The following is a 14,439-nucleotide window of genomic DNA, read 5'->3' as shown; positions in this document are numbered from 1 at the left end:
TACTTTCTAAAACCACTAAAATTTCAGATGGTAAAGATGCTAGCTATAGGCTTTAATTTCCTGTTTCTTTTTCCTTAAAGTGACAATAATATTGAGGAAAATGGAAGGATATTTATATGTGACTGAACCTTTTAATAGGTATTTTACAATCTATAAAGGACTTTAATGGTCTTTTGTCTAACCCTAATTTGTTTAAGAAATAGCTATTGACCTTAACTTGATGGGCCACTACATTAACACTGGACACACGGAGATGAATAATGGTTTCTATATTCAAGGTGTTTATGGTCTAATGAGACACATCTACCCCCAAATGAATGGTCCCCCTTTTGCAGAGGAAGAAATTAAAGGCTGGTGAGGCCTGAATGTCTTGTCCTGACTTAGCTTCAGGAGGCAGAGACAGGACCAGTTACCAGGTTCTGCCAGCTCTACCTCTGCCTACTTTTTCACATCTATCTCCACTATTGACACCCTACTGCACTCTGCCATCTTCTTGCATGTGGACATCCACTCTGCAACCCTCAGCCCCACATGTTCTCTACACAGCAGCTACGGAGATAGCTGGAGACATCTCACTCCCCTGCTTTCAGTTCACTGCTTTGGTGGCCATCAGTTCTATTCACAAATATTCCAACTCCATCCTTTCTTTCTGGCACATGGTAGGGTTTAGAAGTTAAATGGGGCACATGACTTTCTTTGAACAATAAAATGGGAGCAAAAGTGATATGTATCACTTCTGAGTGGAAGCTTTAAGAGCACTTTTTCTCTTCTCTGCCAAAATGATGTTCTAGATAGTGGTTATTCTGTTAGCCTGGGCTCCATACTGAGAAAAAGACAGCAAGGTAGTCATGCAGTATGAAAAATAAATATGTAAAGCTGTATCTTCAACCACTCCAACTGCACTAAAATGAAACACAAAAGTCTTACCATAAAGAACAAATTCCAATATAACTATCTCCTATGTACCTTCTGATCTTATCTTGGGCCTGTCCTTCTCACTTGCGTATATGGCCACTTACAATTTTAAGAATGAGCCAAGCTCCTTTCCATCCTTTAATGCAAGATCCTTGGCATGGTTTGCTCTTTCCTAACCTTCAGAGCTCAGTTTAAAAATTACTTCCTCAGAGATGTCTCCCTTAATTACATCATTAAAGAAGACCTTCACTGTGATTCTCCATCACCACACCCTGATCACCTACTGCATGGCATTTCAGTTTGACTTTCTCCCAGTGGACTGTAAGCATTGTGAGGGAAGAACTTACCAATATCTCCAGTGCCCAAAACTCTACTTTCTAGAAAGTACCTTATCTATGATAGGCACGCAATAAAAACTTGGTAAATGAACAAATGAAAAGGACTAGACTCCAGAAATGAGATAGAACATTACAGATAGCCTATCACAGGAACAAATGGTGGTGGTAATGGTGAGGATGAAAGGGAACTCATGTTTACTGAGGACTGTCAGGGGCCAGCACTGTTTTCGTACAGATCAGGCAACTAGTAACAATTTTAACCCTGACCTCTAAACCATAACACTAGGGAAAAAATAAAACTGATAGTTTTTTTTTTCCAGTAAGTACCTGTTGTACACATAAATTTTATTTATATACAAATACATTTCTATTCCAAGAACCAGTTTTTGTTTTTAATAGGATCATCCTAAAGTCTATTTCAGGCATCTCCTGTTTTCAGGGACCAGTGAGGGCAGAATAATACAGCAAATCCAAATCAGTAGATTTATCATTTCATTGGAACTTCATTCTTAAAGTCATTTTTTTTTTTTTTTTTGTCAGAGGAAGAAGTCACTATGAATAGGAAGTCAAGTTCTGAATTTATTCTATGGGACTTGGGATCAACTTGTATTGGCTTAATTTATCCTCTGGCCTTATCACCAAAAACTATTCTGCTGGTCACAGAACATACAAAGCTGAATGCCAGCAAGAGCTCCAAACATCTAAAACAAATCAAACAATCTGGGTTTTTTATAGCTAAAGTAACAAAGAAAGTGGGCCTGCATAACTCCCAAACAGCTCTGTTATGCTCTGCATAGACTCTCGGGATTATCAGAGCAGAAGGACCCTCAGGGACCATTTACTTAAATCCCTTCCTTGAATAGTTTAGGAAATAGAGAAGCAAGTTTCCTGGCCCTGGTCTGGTGCTCTTCCCATGACCCCACACTGACTCCCTAGCGAGAGCTGGTCTCGTCATGTCAAAGCACCCAGCAGGCACTATCCAGAAGCATTCAGCTGGTAAACTCCAAGGTTTCTTTTCTTTTTTTTTTTTAATATTTATTTTTTAGTTGTAGTTGAACACAATACCTTTGTTTTATTTATTTATTTTTATGTGGTGCTGAGAATCGAACCCAGGGCCTCGCATGTGCTAGGCGAGCGCTCTACCACTGAGTCACAACCCCAGCCCAACGTTTCTCTTATACTGCATCACTTAGAAAACCCTGAGCAGAAAGAACATACACAATGAAACAAAGGAGATCAGCAAGAGTTATTTTAATTTTCTATTAAACATTCTTCCAAAAGCATTATATTTATCCCGTATCTTAGATGTAAGAAATAACATTAGAATTAGAAAAACTAGGAAGATAAATGCAGATAATTAACCAAACATGAAAAAGAAAAATTATAATAAAAAGCTGAGAGCTTTATAAACTTAAATGATTATGAGATAATAATTTGAAAACTATGCATCTAAAATTAAACTTTTTTCAATTATTTTTAGCAACAGCATTTTATGACACTAATACCCTGATTTTTCAAGAAAGAAACCCATTTACAAATATTTTTACTTTAAAAATAGGCCTGTGTTCGCTATAAATGCCCTCCCCTCCAACACAAGCTCTGATTTTATCACTTTATTTGGGAAGAAAAAAAAATCTTTTCTGATGTCATGAAATGCAAAAGTTTACAAGTTTTGTTTTGTTTTGAAATCTCAGTACAGAATTTTAATTATTAGTAAGAAACTGATTCGGGTCATTAAGTGCATAACACTAATTACTGGTCAGCTTCTGCTATTCTGTTTCTTCCCTAGTTCTCCCAAGAAAAACTTACACTGAATCTTCAGCAGAAAAATCCTTAAATATAACTTCTAAGCAAAATGAGAGCTTTTGTTTGCATAGTTTTTAGATTTTTTACTGTTCCTAATTTTATTCTGAAACTAATTTACCCCAAACCATAATTACCATATTAACTTTGTCATGCACAGTTGTATGCAATTCCTCAAAGCAGTAGGACACCATCAGGCTCTGTTTACCAAGAGCATAGGAAAAACACAATTGGTTACACACCCATTTAACAAATCTGTCTCATGCTATTTGCCAATGTGTAGTTTCAGTCTAAGTTCTGACAATGAAATATGTGGATATAGATCTATATATCTCATCTCGATTTTCCAAAGTTGCCAAAGGGAATTCTTCACAGCTTAGCTTTGCCTGGTTGAAGCTGAAGATTTTGTAACTTCATTGCCAGGCCCATGTTGCCAGTGATTTTCAATTTGCCTTGAAAGAAGGCCTGTAAGACAAAAAAATACTTACTACTTGGTGGTTTTTGTTTTGAGATTGCTAATGTTTCTAAACTATCCATCCCTGAGATCTGGTATCTACATCACATAACTTTATTCAAAATACAACATTTGGTTTTCTGGAATAGACACAGAACCAGAATACTCAGGAAGAAGAATATGTAAAGGACATGCTTTACCTATAGCACTGGAAGGAACATCTTTTAGAAACGGAATCTGTCTTTACCTGCCTTACTCAAAGGTGGTACTTTTTCCTCAATATTAGGCAAAGAAAATTCATACTAGATGGTTTTCATTTAAAAACATTACATATGGGTTGGAAATACAAACTGAAATTCTCAGTAAACTGCTGGGAGAAGAAGCACACTCAAAACACATTTGGAAAACTCTTGATATTCAATACCATGCAGATGAAATGCCACCAACTGCTTTGCTCTTTGCTATCCCTGATAAAGGATGGATTCTCCATCCTCAAGAGGACAGGCCTTCTGCTGTAGGTGCTCAAATTACTCTCTGGCTCAGTGAGAGGGATTAGACCACTCTGAAGGGCGGGGCTGTGAGCTGTTCCATTTAACAAGGCCTGGGATTAGATCACACAATGTTCGAAATGTTACCATGTAACAAAATCCTGGGGAAACTCTAGAGAAATAGCAAAATTGGGACTGAAGCATGATTTTCTTGACATGATCTCAGTTTTTAAACTCAATTCCTGAAGTAAATAAGAGCTAGATGAGAAAAGTTTCTGATAATCTTAGCTTTTACACAAGTACACTGAAAAGTAAGGATCTTTGCTGTTTTTTTCTATACCTCCCGGTAAGGGTGACTAATTCCTTTTTTTTTTTTTCTCCTCTGTCTGGACAAACTAAATATTTCCCTCTTTATATGGCACAAAGCCTCTGTCTGATGATTTAAAGGTCAGTTCTCTCAGACACAATATATTTAACATATGTCACTTAGAAATATGGACCAGTAGCAGCCCAAGAGAAACTCATCATCTTCTCCTTTTTTTAAATTAAAAAATAAAAATATTTTTTTTAAACTAATAGAGAAAACATGAATCTCTCTCTTTAGAGAACCCAAACATAAGGATCATTTTAATCTGGCCCCTAGGTGTTCTTCATGTGTGCTTTTAGACTGGAGAGCACATTGCTTTGTTTCAACTGTAGCCAAACACTGAAAGTAGAATTTCCATTGCATTTAATGATTTCCAGTCAAATCCTCTACTGAGCATAAGGGAAGACCATTATCACATTAATAGAAATGTCTGCCATTTTAATCTTTAATTCCACTGGATGCTAACAGGTGCTGAATGAAAATAAGCTAACACCTTTCCCGCCCAAAGAGGCAGAACATAGATAAACTGAGGGAATGAGGGCAGCAGATGTGTGAAGTTTGAGAACCCTGCCAAGACTGTGGACAGTATGTGCCATGGGACTGGGAATAGCAGCTGGGAAGGAGGATGACAGCCAGCTCCTATACTGGTGGCCTCTGTTTCGTCCAGGTTTCTGGAGCAGGCTCTGTGGGTAGAAATGTCAATGCCATGGTGTGGATTCAGCTAAAATGGCACACAGGCACATCTCTTTCTAAAAGGCATTTAAAAAAGAATATAAGTGGGAGTCAGAGTTGGTTGTCTGGGCTAATCTTATGAATTACCAGGGAACAACAGGAACAGGACCTGAAATGAATAAGGCTCAGGAAATTAAAAGAAAGGTTTTAGTTTTTTGTTGTTATTTGTCAATGTATCAAGTTGACAGAAAGTTCAGCTTATCCTGTCTATTGAATGCTGTGCCACCTGAGTATAAGGAGTCAATAGATCATTTGGGGAACCAGGATGATCCAAACAAGTTATAAATACATTTTAGACCAATAAAATTTAATCCGGCAACAGTTTATAAACCCTAAAAGCATCAGGCATTGTGCTAAGTTCTAGAAACACAAAGATCAATAAGATGTGGTTTGTCCTCTGAAACTCACAATCTAATGGGGACAGGCACATTAAGGCACTATGGTAAGTGCTAAGCTAGCAGCCCAGTAAGTGGTTCAAAGAGGAACTGCTATATCCCCCCAACAACCTGGAAGTAAATCCTTGGAGATAACATCTGAGCTAATTTCAAAAGACAAGGGAAGGACATCAGGGAAGGACAGTTCAGAGAAAAAAAAGAACATGGGCAAAGATGTCTGTTCCCAGTACATCCTCCCTCCATTGGAAGCGTGAGTTCCTCTCCACTGTGCACTACTAACTTCTAGTTATCCTGGGGGCCACTCCTTATTGTTTCCTCTGTGAGGCGTCCCCTGATGGTCTAGAACACGTAGCTGCTCCTTCTTCCACCCTCCCCAGTGACTTCAAACCAAGTATGGCACCTTGGATCTTTGGCCACATTTGATTTTTTAAGACCTGTCTTGTTCCAAACTGTGCTTACCCTAAGCATGGACCTATTTCCTACTCTTCCAGCACATAGGACAGGGTGTCTGGCACATAGCTCACTGCACAGGTGCCTGCCATTTTTAGGTGAACATTTGGGAGAACACTGAGTTTTGTATGTCTGACCACTTTGCACTTCAGGAAGGAAGTTGAACGGGAAGGCTAAAAGATCCACCTAGTAACAGGATATACATCAAACTCACCGACTGAGGATTCATTTTACCAGTCATTAAAGCCAGTAAGTCCGAGTCAGCCATGGTGATTGTGCAGTCAGCCTTCTTATCTAAAACAGAGACATGAAGGAGAAGGAAGAGAAAAGGGAGAGTGTTCAGTTTCCATATACATTTTAGTCAAGAGCCACTGACTGCAATAGAACCATACCCAGTCTGAAGCAGCATAGGGAAATGGGCATTCACCTACACTTCTATAATAGCCTAGTAAGATGTGCATAGACTACAACTTCCATATCTAACTGAATGAATTAATTAAGTAAATTATGGTATAGTCATACAATGGGATACAATGCAGTCATTATAAGGGATGATGTGAATCCAGACTTACTGACCTGAAGAAATTTTCATGTTATATTACACATGACTTTGCTATATAAGCCAGTTACCAAAAAAAGCTGTATGATCTCATTTCTGCTTAAAACAGTATCCAAATACATAAGAACAGGACAAACATCTGTCCCCTTAGACAGCAATATTTCCACTTAGACAGCAATAAATTACTAATAGTTATTGTGGACAGATCTAAGGTGACCCCTATGACCTCTGCGTCTTGTCATATATACATGCCACTGTGTAATCCCCTTCCCTCCAATTTGAGTAGGACCTATGACTTGCTTCTAGCCAAAAGAATGTGGCGACAGTCAGGGAATGGCAGTCCTGAAATTTTTCTTATGTTATATAAGCCTCCATCTTACTAGCAGACTCACTAGTGACTCTTCTGCTGGCTTTGGATAAACTAGCTGCCATGAGTGACCTTCTCACAGAGAGGGCTATGCTTCCTCAGGAGCTGGAGGGACTCTGACCTGGAGCCAGTAAAATACTATAGCTGTCATTCTCACATCCATAGGAAATGCATCCTGCCAGCAAATGGAGTGAGCCTGATGCCAACCCATTCACAGCTAGGCCTCCAGATAAGGGCCCAGCCCTGACCAACACCTGATTGCAGCCTGTGTGACCCTATGCAGAGGACCCAGTGACGGTGTCCTCAGCCTCCTTAACCATGGACATTTACAATAAATGTGTGTATTATTTTAAGCTTCTAATTTTGTGATAATTTATTATGCAATAAAAGAAAATGAATACAGTTACCTAGATCCAAAGTTAACAAATTTGCTCTATAAAGAATCAGACACAGGGGTGGGGGTGGGGAGGCTGGGGTTGTGGCTCAGTGGTAGAGCACTTGCCTAGCATGTGTGAGGCACTGTATTCGATCTCAGCACCACATAAAAATAAATAAATAAAATAAAGGTATTGTGTCCAACTACAACTTAAAAAAAAATAAAAGAATCAGACACCATATTTTAGGCTTTGTGGTCTCCAAGTATGGATTACAACTACTCAACTCTACCTGTGTAGTGAAAAACAGCTACAAATAATCCACAAACAAATGTGTGGCTGGGTTCTAATAAAACTATTTTCAGGGGCTGGGGTTGTGGCTCAGCGGTAGAGTGCTTGCCTAGTGCATGTGCAGCCCTGGGTTCGATCCTCAGCACCACATAAAAATAAATAAAAAATAAAGGTATTGACAACTACAACTAAAAAATAAATAATAAAAAAAATATTTTCGGGGCTGGGGTTGTGGCTCAGCAGTAGAACACTTGCCTCGCATGTGTGTGACCCTGGGTTCGATCCTCAGCACCACATAAAAATAAATAAATAAACAAAAAAACTATTTTCAAAGCAGGTGGCAACTAGAGGAGGAAATTTGCAATTCATATATATCTGACAAAGAATTTGTTGTGTCCAGAACACAGAAAGAACTCCTTCCACTCAGAAAAGCTCAGATAATCAATACACAAATGGGCCATTGATAATAAGCATAGTGTAAAAAAAGGCTCTCTAAGTGGCCGAAACCCACATTAAAATGTGCTTAACTTCAATAGTCATTGGAAAATGCATATTACAATTAAGATGAGATAGATGCCACATATCTACTAGAATGAATGGCTGAAATTTATATATATATATATATATATATATATATATATATATATATATATATATATATATAGTTGAGTAGTGATTTTATATATATATATATATATATATATATATATATAAATAAAATATTATATCAGCACTAGTAAGAATGAAGAGCAACTGAAAAGTCAACCCAATAGCAGAGTTGCAGGTACTCTGGAAAACAGACTGGAAGCTTCATATAAACTACATAGCTAGTTCACATACCATGTGAACTAGCTATCCTACACTTACACATTTTCCAAAAGGAAAAGAAAACTTAACGTCCACACAAAATCCAGTATGTGAACATTTATTGTGGTTTTATTTGTAATTGTCCAAAGCTGGAAAGAGCCCAAATGTGCTTCAACCGGTGAGGGGATAAAATACTCAGCAACAAAAAAGAAACTACTTGATAATATACAAGCAACAATGCATGAATCTCAATGAGAGAAGCAGGCTCCAAAAGCTACACTTTTATGATACAATCTGTATGACACTGTAGGAAACACAAAACTACAGGGACAGAAATCAAATCAGTGCTGGCCAGGTCCTGAGGGCAGGAGGAGGGGGATGACTACAAAGGGACATGAGGACACTTTCTGGGGGTGGTGGTGGAAATATTCTATATCTTGAATTTTGGTAATGGTTATACATCTATGCATTTGTCTAAATTCATAGAATTGTTCAACTAAATAGGGTAGATTTTATTCTATAAAAATTATACCTCAATGAACATTACTTAAGAAAAAAAACCTGTCAGTATCAAGTACTGTCAAAAACATGGAACTGAAACTCTCATATTAAGTGGAAGGAAATATAAAATAGTGCATCTACCTTAAAAACCCGTTTGACCACACTGTACCTTATAACCTAGCATTTTCACCTCTGTGTATATGTCCAATGGAAATGAGAACAGATCCATTAAAAGACAAAAGAACGTTCAGAACAGTTTTATGAATAAGCCTCCAAGATGGGAACAACGTTAAGAAACAATCAGTCAATAAACAAATTCCAGGGCATTCACACAGTAAAAACAAGCTATTGCTACATGCAACCATAATACTGAAATTTTAGGCTGCCAGGTGAAAGAAGCCAGACTTAAAAATGAGTAAATATTGTATGGTTCCATTTATATGAATTTCCAAAATAAATAAAATCAATCTGTGGTGAAGGATTCAGAACACAATGTAGATGGTGATGGGTAGGGCCTGGGGGAGGCTTATGGAATGCTGGCAACATTCTCCATCCTGACCTGGGAGGTATGTGCATCTACAAACATTCATCAGCTGTACACTTAGATTTATGCCTTTTACCACAGGCTAGACTTTAATAAAAATATTACCAAAACAAAGCAAAAAAAAAAAAACACAAAAAACAGGTGGTAGGCTATATTTGGTCTATATGCATAATTCACCAATTCCTGGGCTATGTGGTAGAATTCTGGTGTACTCTTCTCTATTTTTTCTAAATTTTTCATGCCAGGTGTATATTGCCTAAACAATACAACATTTAAAATGTTAATTTTAGTATCATCAAAGTAAAAAGACTGAACAACAAGAACTAATATCTCCTTGCTAAATCAGCCATGTTTACCTTGGGCAAATGGGATGTGTCAAATGCAAAGGGAAAAATTCACTAAGAGACCAGTTTTTTTAGCAGTTGATATTTTAGGCAATCTACCAACATAACAATAGTGCTTTAGCAGCTGGCTCCACCTCTCATTAAGGATTAGAAAATTAAAAAAAAAAAAAAAAGAGGATTGCCTCAAATTAAAGTTGACCACTTTCCAAAACCAAGGCACTTTCTAGTCTACTTTTTATTCACTGTACTTATCTGAAACCACCTTATGTATTTACATATTTTTCTGCCTGTATTTGTCCAAGAGAATAAAAACTTCAAGGGGGCAGAGCCTCATCAGTTCTGTTCACTGTTGTGTTCCCAGGCTACTGAAGAATGCTTTGCACATAAAGAGCAATCAGTAAATGGCTCAGTCAACCTGTGCCTTAATATGAGACAGAGGTAAACTGTTAAAGCATGGCATGCCCATATTATTAAATAACTAGCAAGAGAGAGAAAAAATGTTTTTATTTTATGTCTTACAACTCAGGAAGAGTCTCTAACTCAATGTCATTCTATCCTAGTTACTAATGAAATTTTCTCTTATTATGGGGAAAAAAAGGTTTAAAGCCTTCAAAGTAAAGGAATTTACAGTCTAGAAAATGAGTTCTATTGTAGATTTTATATATATATATATATATATATATATATATATATATATATATATGAGAGAGAGAGAGAGAGAGAAGTAAAAAGCTAACAAAGTGAGATAGTTGGGCCTGGTTCTAATATTCCAAGAAAGGACTCCTAGTCACTGAAAGGTGACTTGGGGGTAGGGGTGCAATCTGTGGCTGCTGTAATACTGACATCTATGGTACCCTCACAATGCTAAGCAGTTCACATACCTGGCCTCATCTGATCTTTATAACAATTCTATGAGAGTTAGAGAGGTCAAAAAACTTGCCCAAGATCACACAGCAGATTCATGTTGTCAAAGCCCATACTCCCAACTCCTGTATTCTATGGCTTTCTTCGGTTATAGGAAAGATGCAAACATTCCTGTTATAGTTTGGATCTAGAATGCCTCCAAAAGCTCATATGGTGAAAACATAATCCCCAATGCAGCAAGGCTCAAAGGTGGGGCTTTTGGGCAATGATAGGTCATGTGCACTCTGACTTCATCAGTGGATTCATCCATAGTTGGATGGACTACTAGGAGGTAGTATCTAGTTGGAGAAGTTAGGTCACTAGTAGTGTGCCTTCTTTCCCTCTCCCCCTCCCCTCCCCCCTCCCTCCCTCTCTCTCCCCCTTTCCCCCCCCTCCCTCCCCCCCCCCTTGTTCCTTGTTGCCATGAGGTGAGCAGCTTTCCTTGGCCATGCCTTCCACCATGATGTGCCACCTCATCTCAGGCCCAAAGAAATCAACCCAGCTGGCCATGGATCGAATCCTCTGAAACCATAAGCCAAAATATATCCTCTTCTCTAAGTTGTTCCTGCCAGATATTTTGGTCACAGTGACAAAAAGTTGACTAACATAATCCCTCAAATTAGTTTTGACTGGGCCTTCACCAATTCAATAGCATCTAATGAATCCCAGATGTTTTCCCAGTTCTCCAAGTCCTTTTGGGGGGATTAGCTGACAAGTCTATGCATTTAAACTAATCAGTATTTAATACATGGACTGGGGTGGAAGCATGGATTTAGCATGCACTTATAAAACTAGGTGCTTTACCTACCTTATTTAATCCTCAAAACAGCTTTACAGGTTATTTTCACCCATTTTCTAAATGAGACACTTAGACTCAGGGAAGATATGTACCTTGTAAGGGACAGAGCCAAGACCCAAACTAAACCAAGGTCTAGGTATCTCCAAAGGCTATGTTCCTTCTAATGTACCTTGGAGGTAGAAGACTCTGAAGCTTTCTCTGTCATGTTACTCTTAAAGGGATAAGGTTGAGAACCCAAGTGCTAGGAGGGAAGAATAAAGAATGAAGGAATACTAGATAAATCATGTAATGTTAGATAAATCAAAGCTGGCTTCTTGGAGATATGCTATGTGAATCATTTCAATGGAGAGATGGGAAAGGCGGAACTCATGAAAAAGATACTAAAAGGTATCTAGGAAGCAAGAAAAGATTATGGAAAGTGCACAAAATCTACAAGTCTTTAATATAATCATTACCAAGCTCTTAAAATACAAGCAAATTAAATACATTTAAATGAATTTTACTTCTTGTTAAAGAAGTAAACCTCCTAGCCCTATATACACATCACAAGAATTAGCAATTCTCCTTAAGATGCCAGTTCAAACTAGGACAAGTTACTGATGCTTTAACATAGCTAATCTCTAACAAATGGTCATTTGTTAGTGGATGTAAAAAGAGCTGGTAATTTCCAGTGGTGGCTTTTACTGGCTAAGTCCATTTTTCAACACCACTGCTGACTGCCAACAGGTGTCAGTTTCAGCAGAAATTACCCTGCCCCAGGCTAAGATCTCTTCAGCACCTGAGCACATGAGAAAAGTCACTCTGCAGGGAACAAGGCTTTTCTGAAACCATTCAACAAGCAAATTACCTTTCGTGACAAATGACCAACCAAAAACATTGAAAGAGGAGAAATTTCAAAATCACCTTAACATTTGTTGGAAAATATCAGAATATAATCTTACAAACTACTAACTTTAGTTATTTTTAAAAAATGGCATTATTATATTTCCCAAAGCTCTTTCTATTTCTAAAAGCTAGAATCCAGATTAAGCTTTGGCTTTTCTTCCTGTACCTTAGAGGGCAGCTCATAGAATGCAGACATAAAATCTTTTTCTGCCTACTTGTTTTGGGGGGAAAAACAAAAAAAGATTATGTGTAAGTCAGGAATCTTCACAAAAAGTCACACTGCCCAATACCAGATGCAGGCCCTTACCACTGTTTAGCTTTTCCTTCTTTATCCTCTCACTGATTCCTTATCAACAGTGCACATAAAATGCTCTTAACTTTTTCTCCTGCTTCCAAGCTCTACACTCTATTCCAAGAGCTCTGTCAACCTGCTCTCCCCTTGAAGTGCCCCTGAATATTTAAGCACCCTTGCAGAGAAAGAAGTATTCATCGCACCCTGCTAGGCTAACCCTCCTTTCACTGTGCCTGTGCTCCTGATGTCATCATCTCCTCCAGGACCTTCCTCAGTACTGTATCAAAAATGAAGCACTATCATCTGTGATAGACCTCTTTCTTCTGCACAGATTCCAGGACCCACCAATTTTACCTCAAATACCCCAGCATTGACCTTGAACAACACTACTCTGCTCACTGCCATATTATGCTGCTCACTCAGTGGTGACATCCATCCTAACTGCTCTCTCTGCCTCTGATCACTCCCTTTCCAGTTCATCAGGTCCAAAGCACTAGTTTCATCCTCTAAAATACAGCTCTGACTTTTACTATTTTCTACTTAAAAAACAAAGGATTCACTATGCATCACGTAACTTTCAAAGTTCCTATCATGACCCTTTAAACCCTTCAAAAAGCAGGTCCCAATCTATCATACATCTAAATTACACTAAACCCTGTCAGACAAGAGAAATTTAACAGTGTGATATAGCTACCACTGAGTGAAGGCTTGCTGAGTGCCATTCATTCAGTTGTTTGAATATCTTGATTTTTGAAGGCCTACCATGTGTCAGGTACTGTTCTGGGGCTAGAAAGGCAGCAGTGAATCTAACAGGCAAAAAGCTCTGCCTTCAGAGATTACAACTCACATGGGGAGATGAACAATAAGTAGATAAATAAAAAATTATTATATAGTATATCACAGAGTAACAAATACTATGGAGAAAAATAAGGTAGAAAACCACAACAGGGGGCTGGGGTGGCTCAGTGGTAGAGCACTCGCCTAGAATGTGTAAGGCTCTGAGTTCAATCCTCAGCACCACATAAAAATAAATAAATAAATAAATAAAGGTATTGTGTCCAACTACAACTAAAAAAAAAAATCCAAAATGATTAAAAACACACACACACACACACACACAATTGGGAATGACAATGGGGTATGATTTTTTTAAAGGGTGGTTAAGGAAGGGCCCCTGGGACAAAGATCTGAAGGAACTGCCCAGAGAGCCAGGAGGAAACAGAGAGCAGAAAATCCCCTACCCATCGAGAATACCTCATATTCATGAAATAGCAAATAGACCAGTGTTACTGATGCAAAGTGAGGGAGAATGTGCCAAGACCAAAAAAAAAAAAAAAAAAAAAAAAACTGGGGACAGATCATGAGGTGCCATTGTAGGATTTCTGCTTTTACCTGGAATGAGTTGAAGGTCATCAGATGGTTTTGAGACGAGGAGGGCAAAAACTGGATTTGAGTTTTTAAATGATCACTCTGGCTAGTTGTGCAAATGGACAGAAGCTAGCAGACTCAGCAAAAATAAGAGGACAGCTCAGACCAGGTGGTAGGAGTACAGGACAGGATTTGCTGCTGGGTTAGACTGTGTAGTATGAGAGAAAGTGGGGGTCAAGGATGACTTCAAGGCTTTTGGACTAAGGAAATAGTAGAACACATGAGTAGAGTGGGAGGAGTACACACTGCAGGAGAAGGATCAGGAGTTCAGTTTGACACTTGTTAGCTTTGACATATCTGCTAGGTATTGCTATACTTTGAATGTTTCCTCTAAAAATTGCATGGCCATTTAACAGCATTAAGAGGTAAAGCCTTTAAGAGGTGAATAGGCCAAGAGGGCTCT

General features: G+C 38.3%; 1 protein-coding gene across 1 annotated transcript in view; it reads right to left on the bottom strand.

Annotated features, from left to right (window-relative positions):
- Window positions 1-2,487: 2,487 nt before the first annotated feature.
- The window catches only part of Scp2 (sterol carrier protein 2), a 107,108-nt gene continuing 95,156 nt past the window's right edge, over window positions 2,488-14,439 (bottom strand). Inside the window, exons 15-16 of the mRNA XM_027945011.2 lie at window positions 6,157-6,236; window positions 2,488-3,521 (exon numbers count right to left, since the gene is read on the bottom strand). Of these exons, the coding sequence (XP_027800812.1) occupies window positions 3,426-3,521; window positions 6,157-6,236 (176 nt within the window). The 3' untranslated portion in view covers window positions 2,488-3,425. The remainder of the gene's footprint in view (window positions 3,522-6,156; window positions 6,237-14,439) is intronic.

The sequence above is a fragment of the Marmota flaviventris genome, chromosome 10 (genome assembly GCF_047511675.1).
Source record: "Marmota flaviventris isolate mMarFla1 chromosome 10, mMarFla1.hap1, whole genome shotgun sequence".
Taxonomy (NCBI): Eukaryota; Metazoa; Chordata; class Mammalia; order Rodentia; family Sciuridae; genus Marmota; species Marmota flaviventris.
The sequence above is the reverse complement of the archived record's forward strand: the minus strand, read 5'-3'. Positions and strand labels throughout refer to the sequence as shown.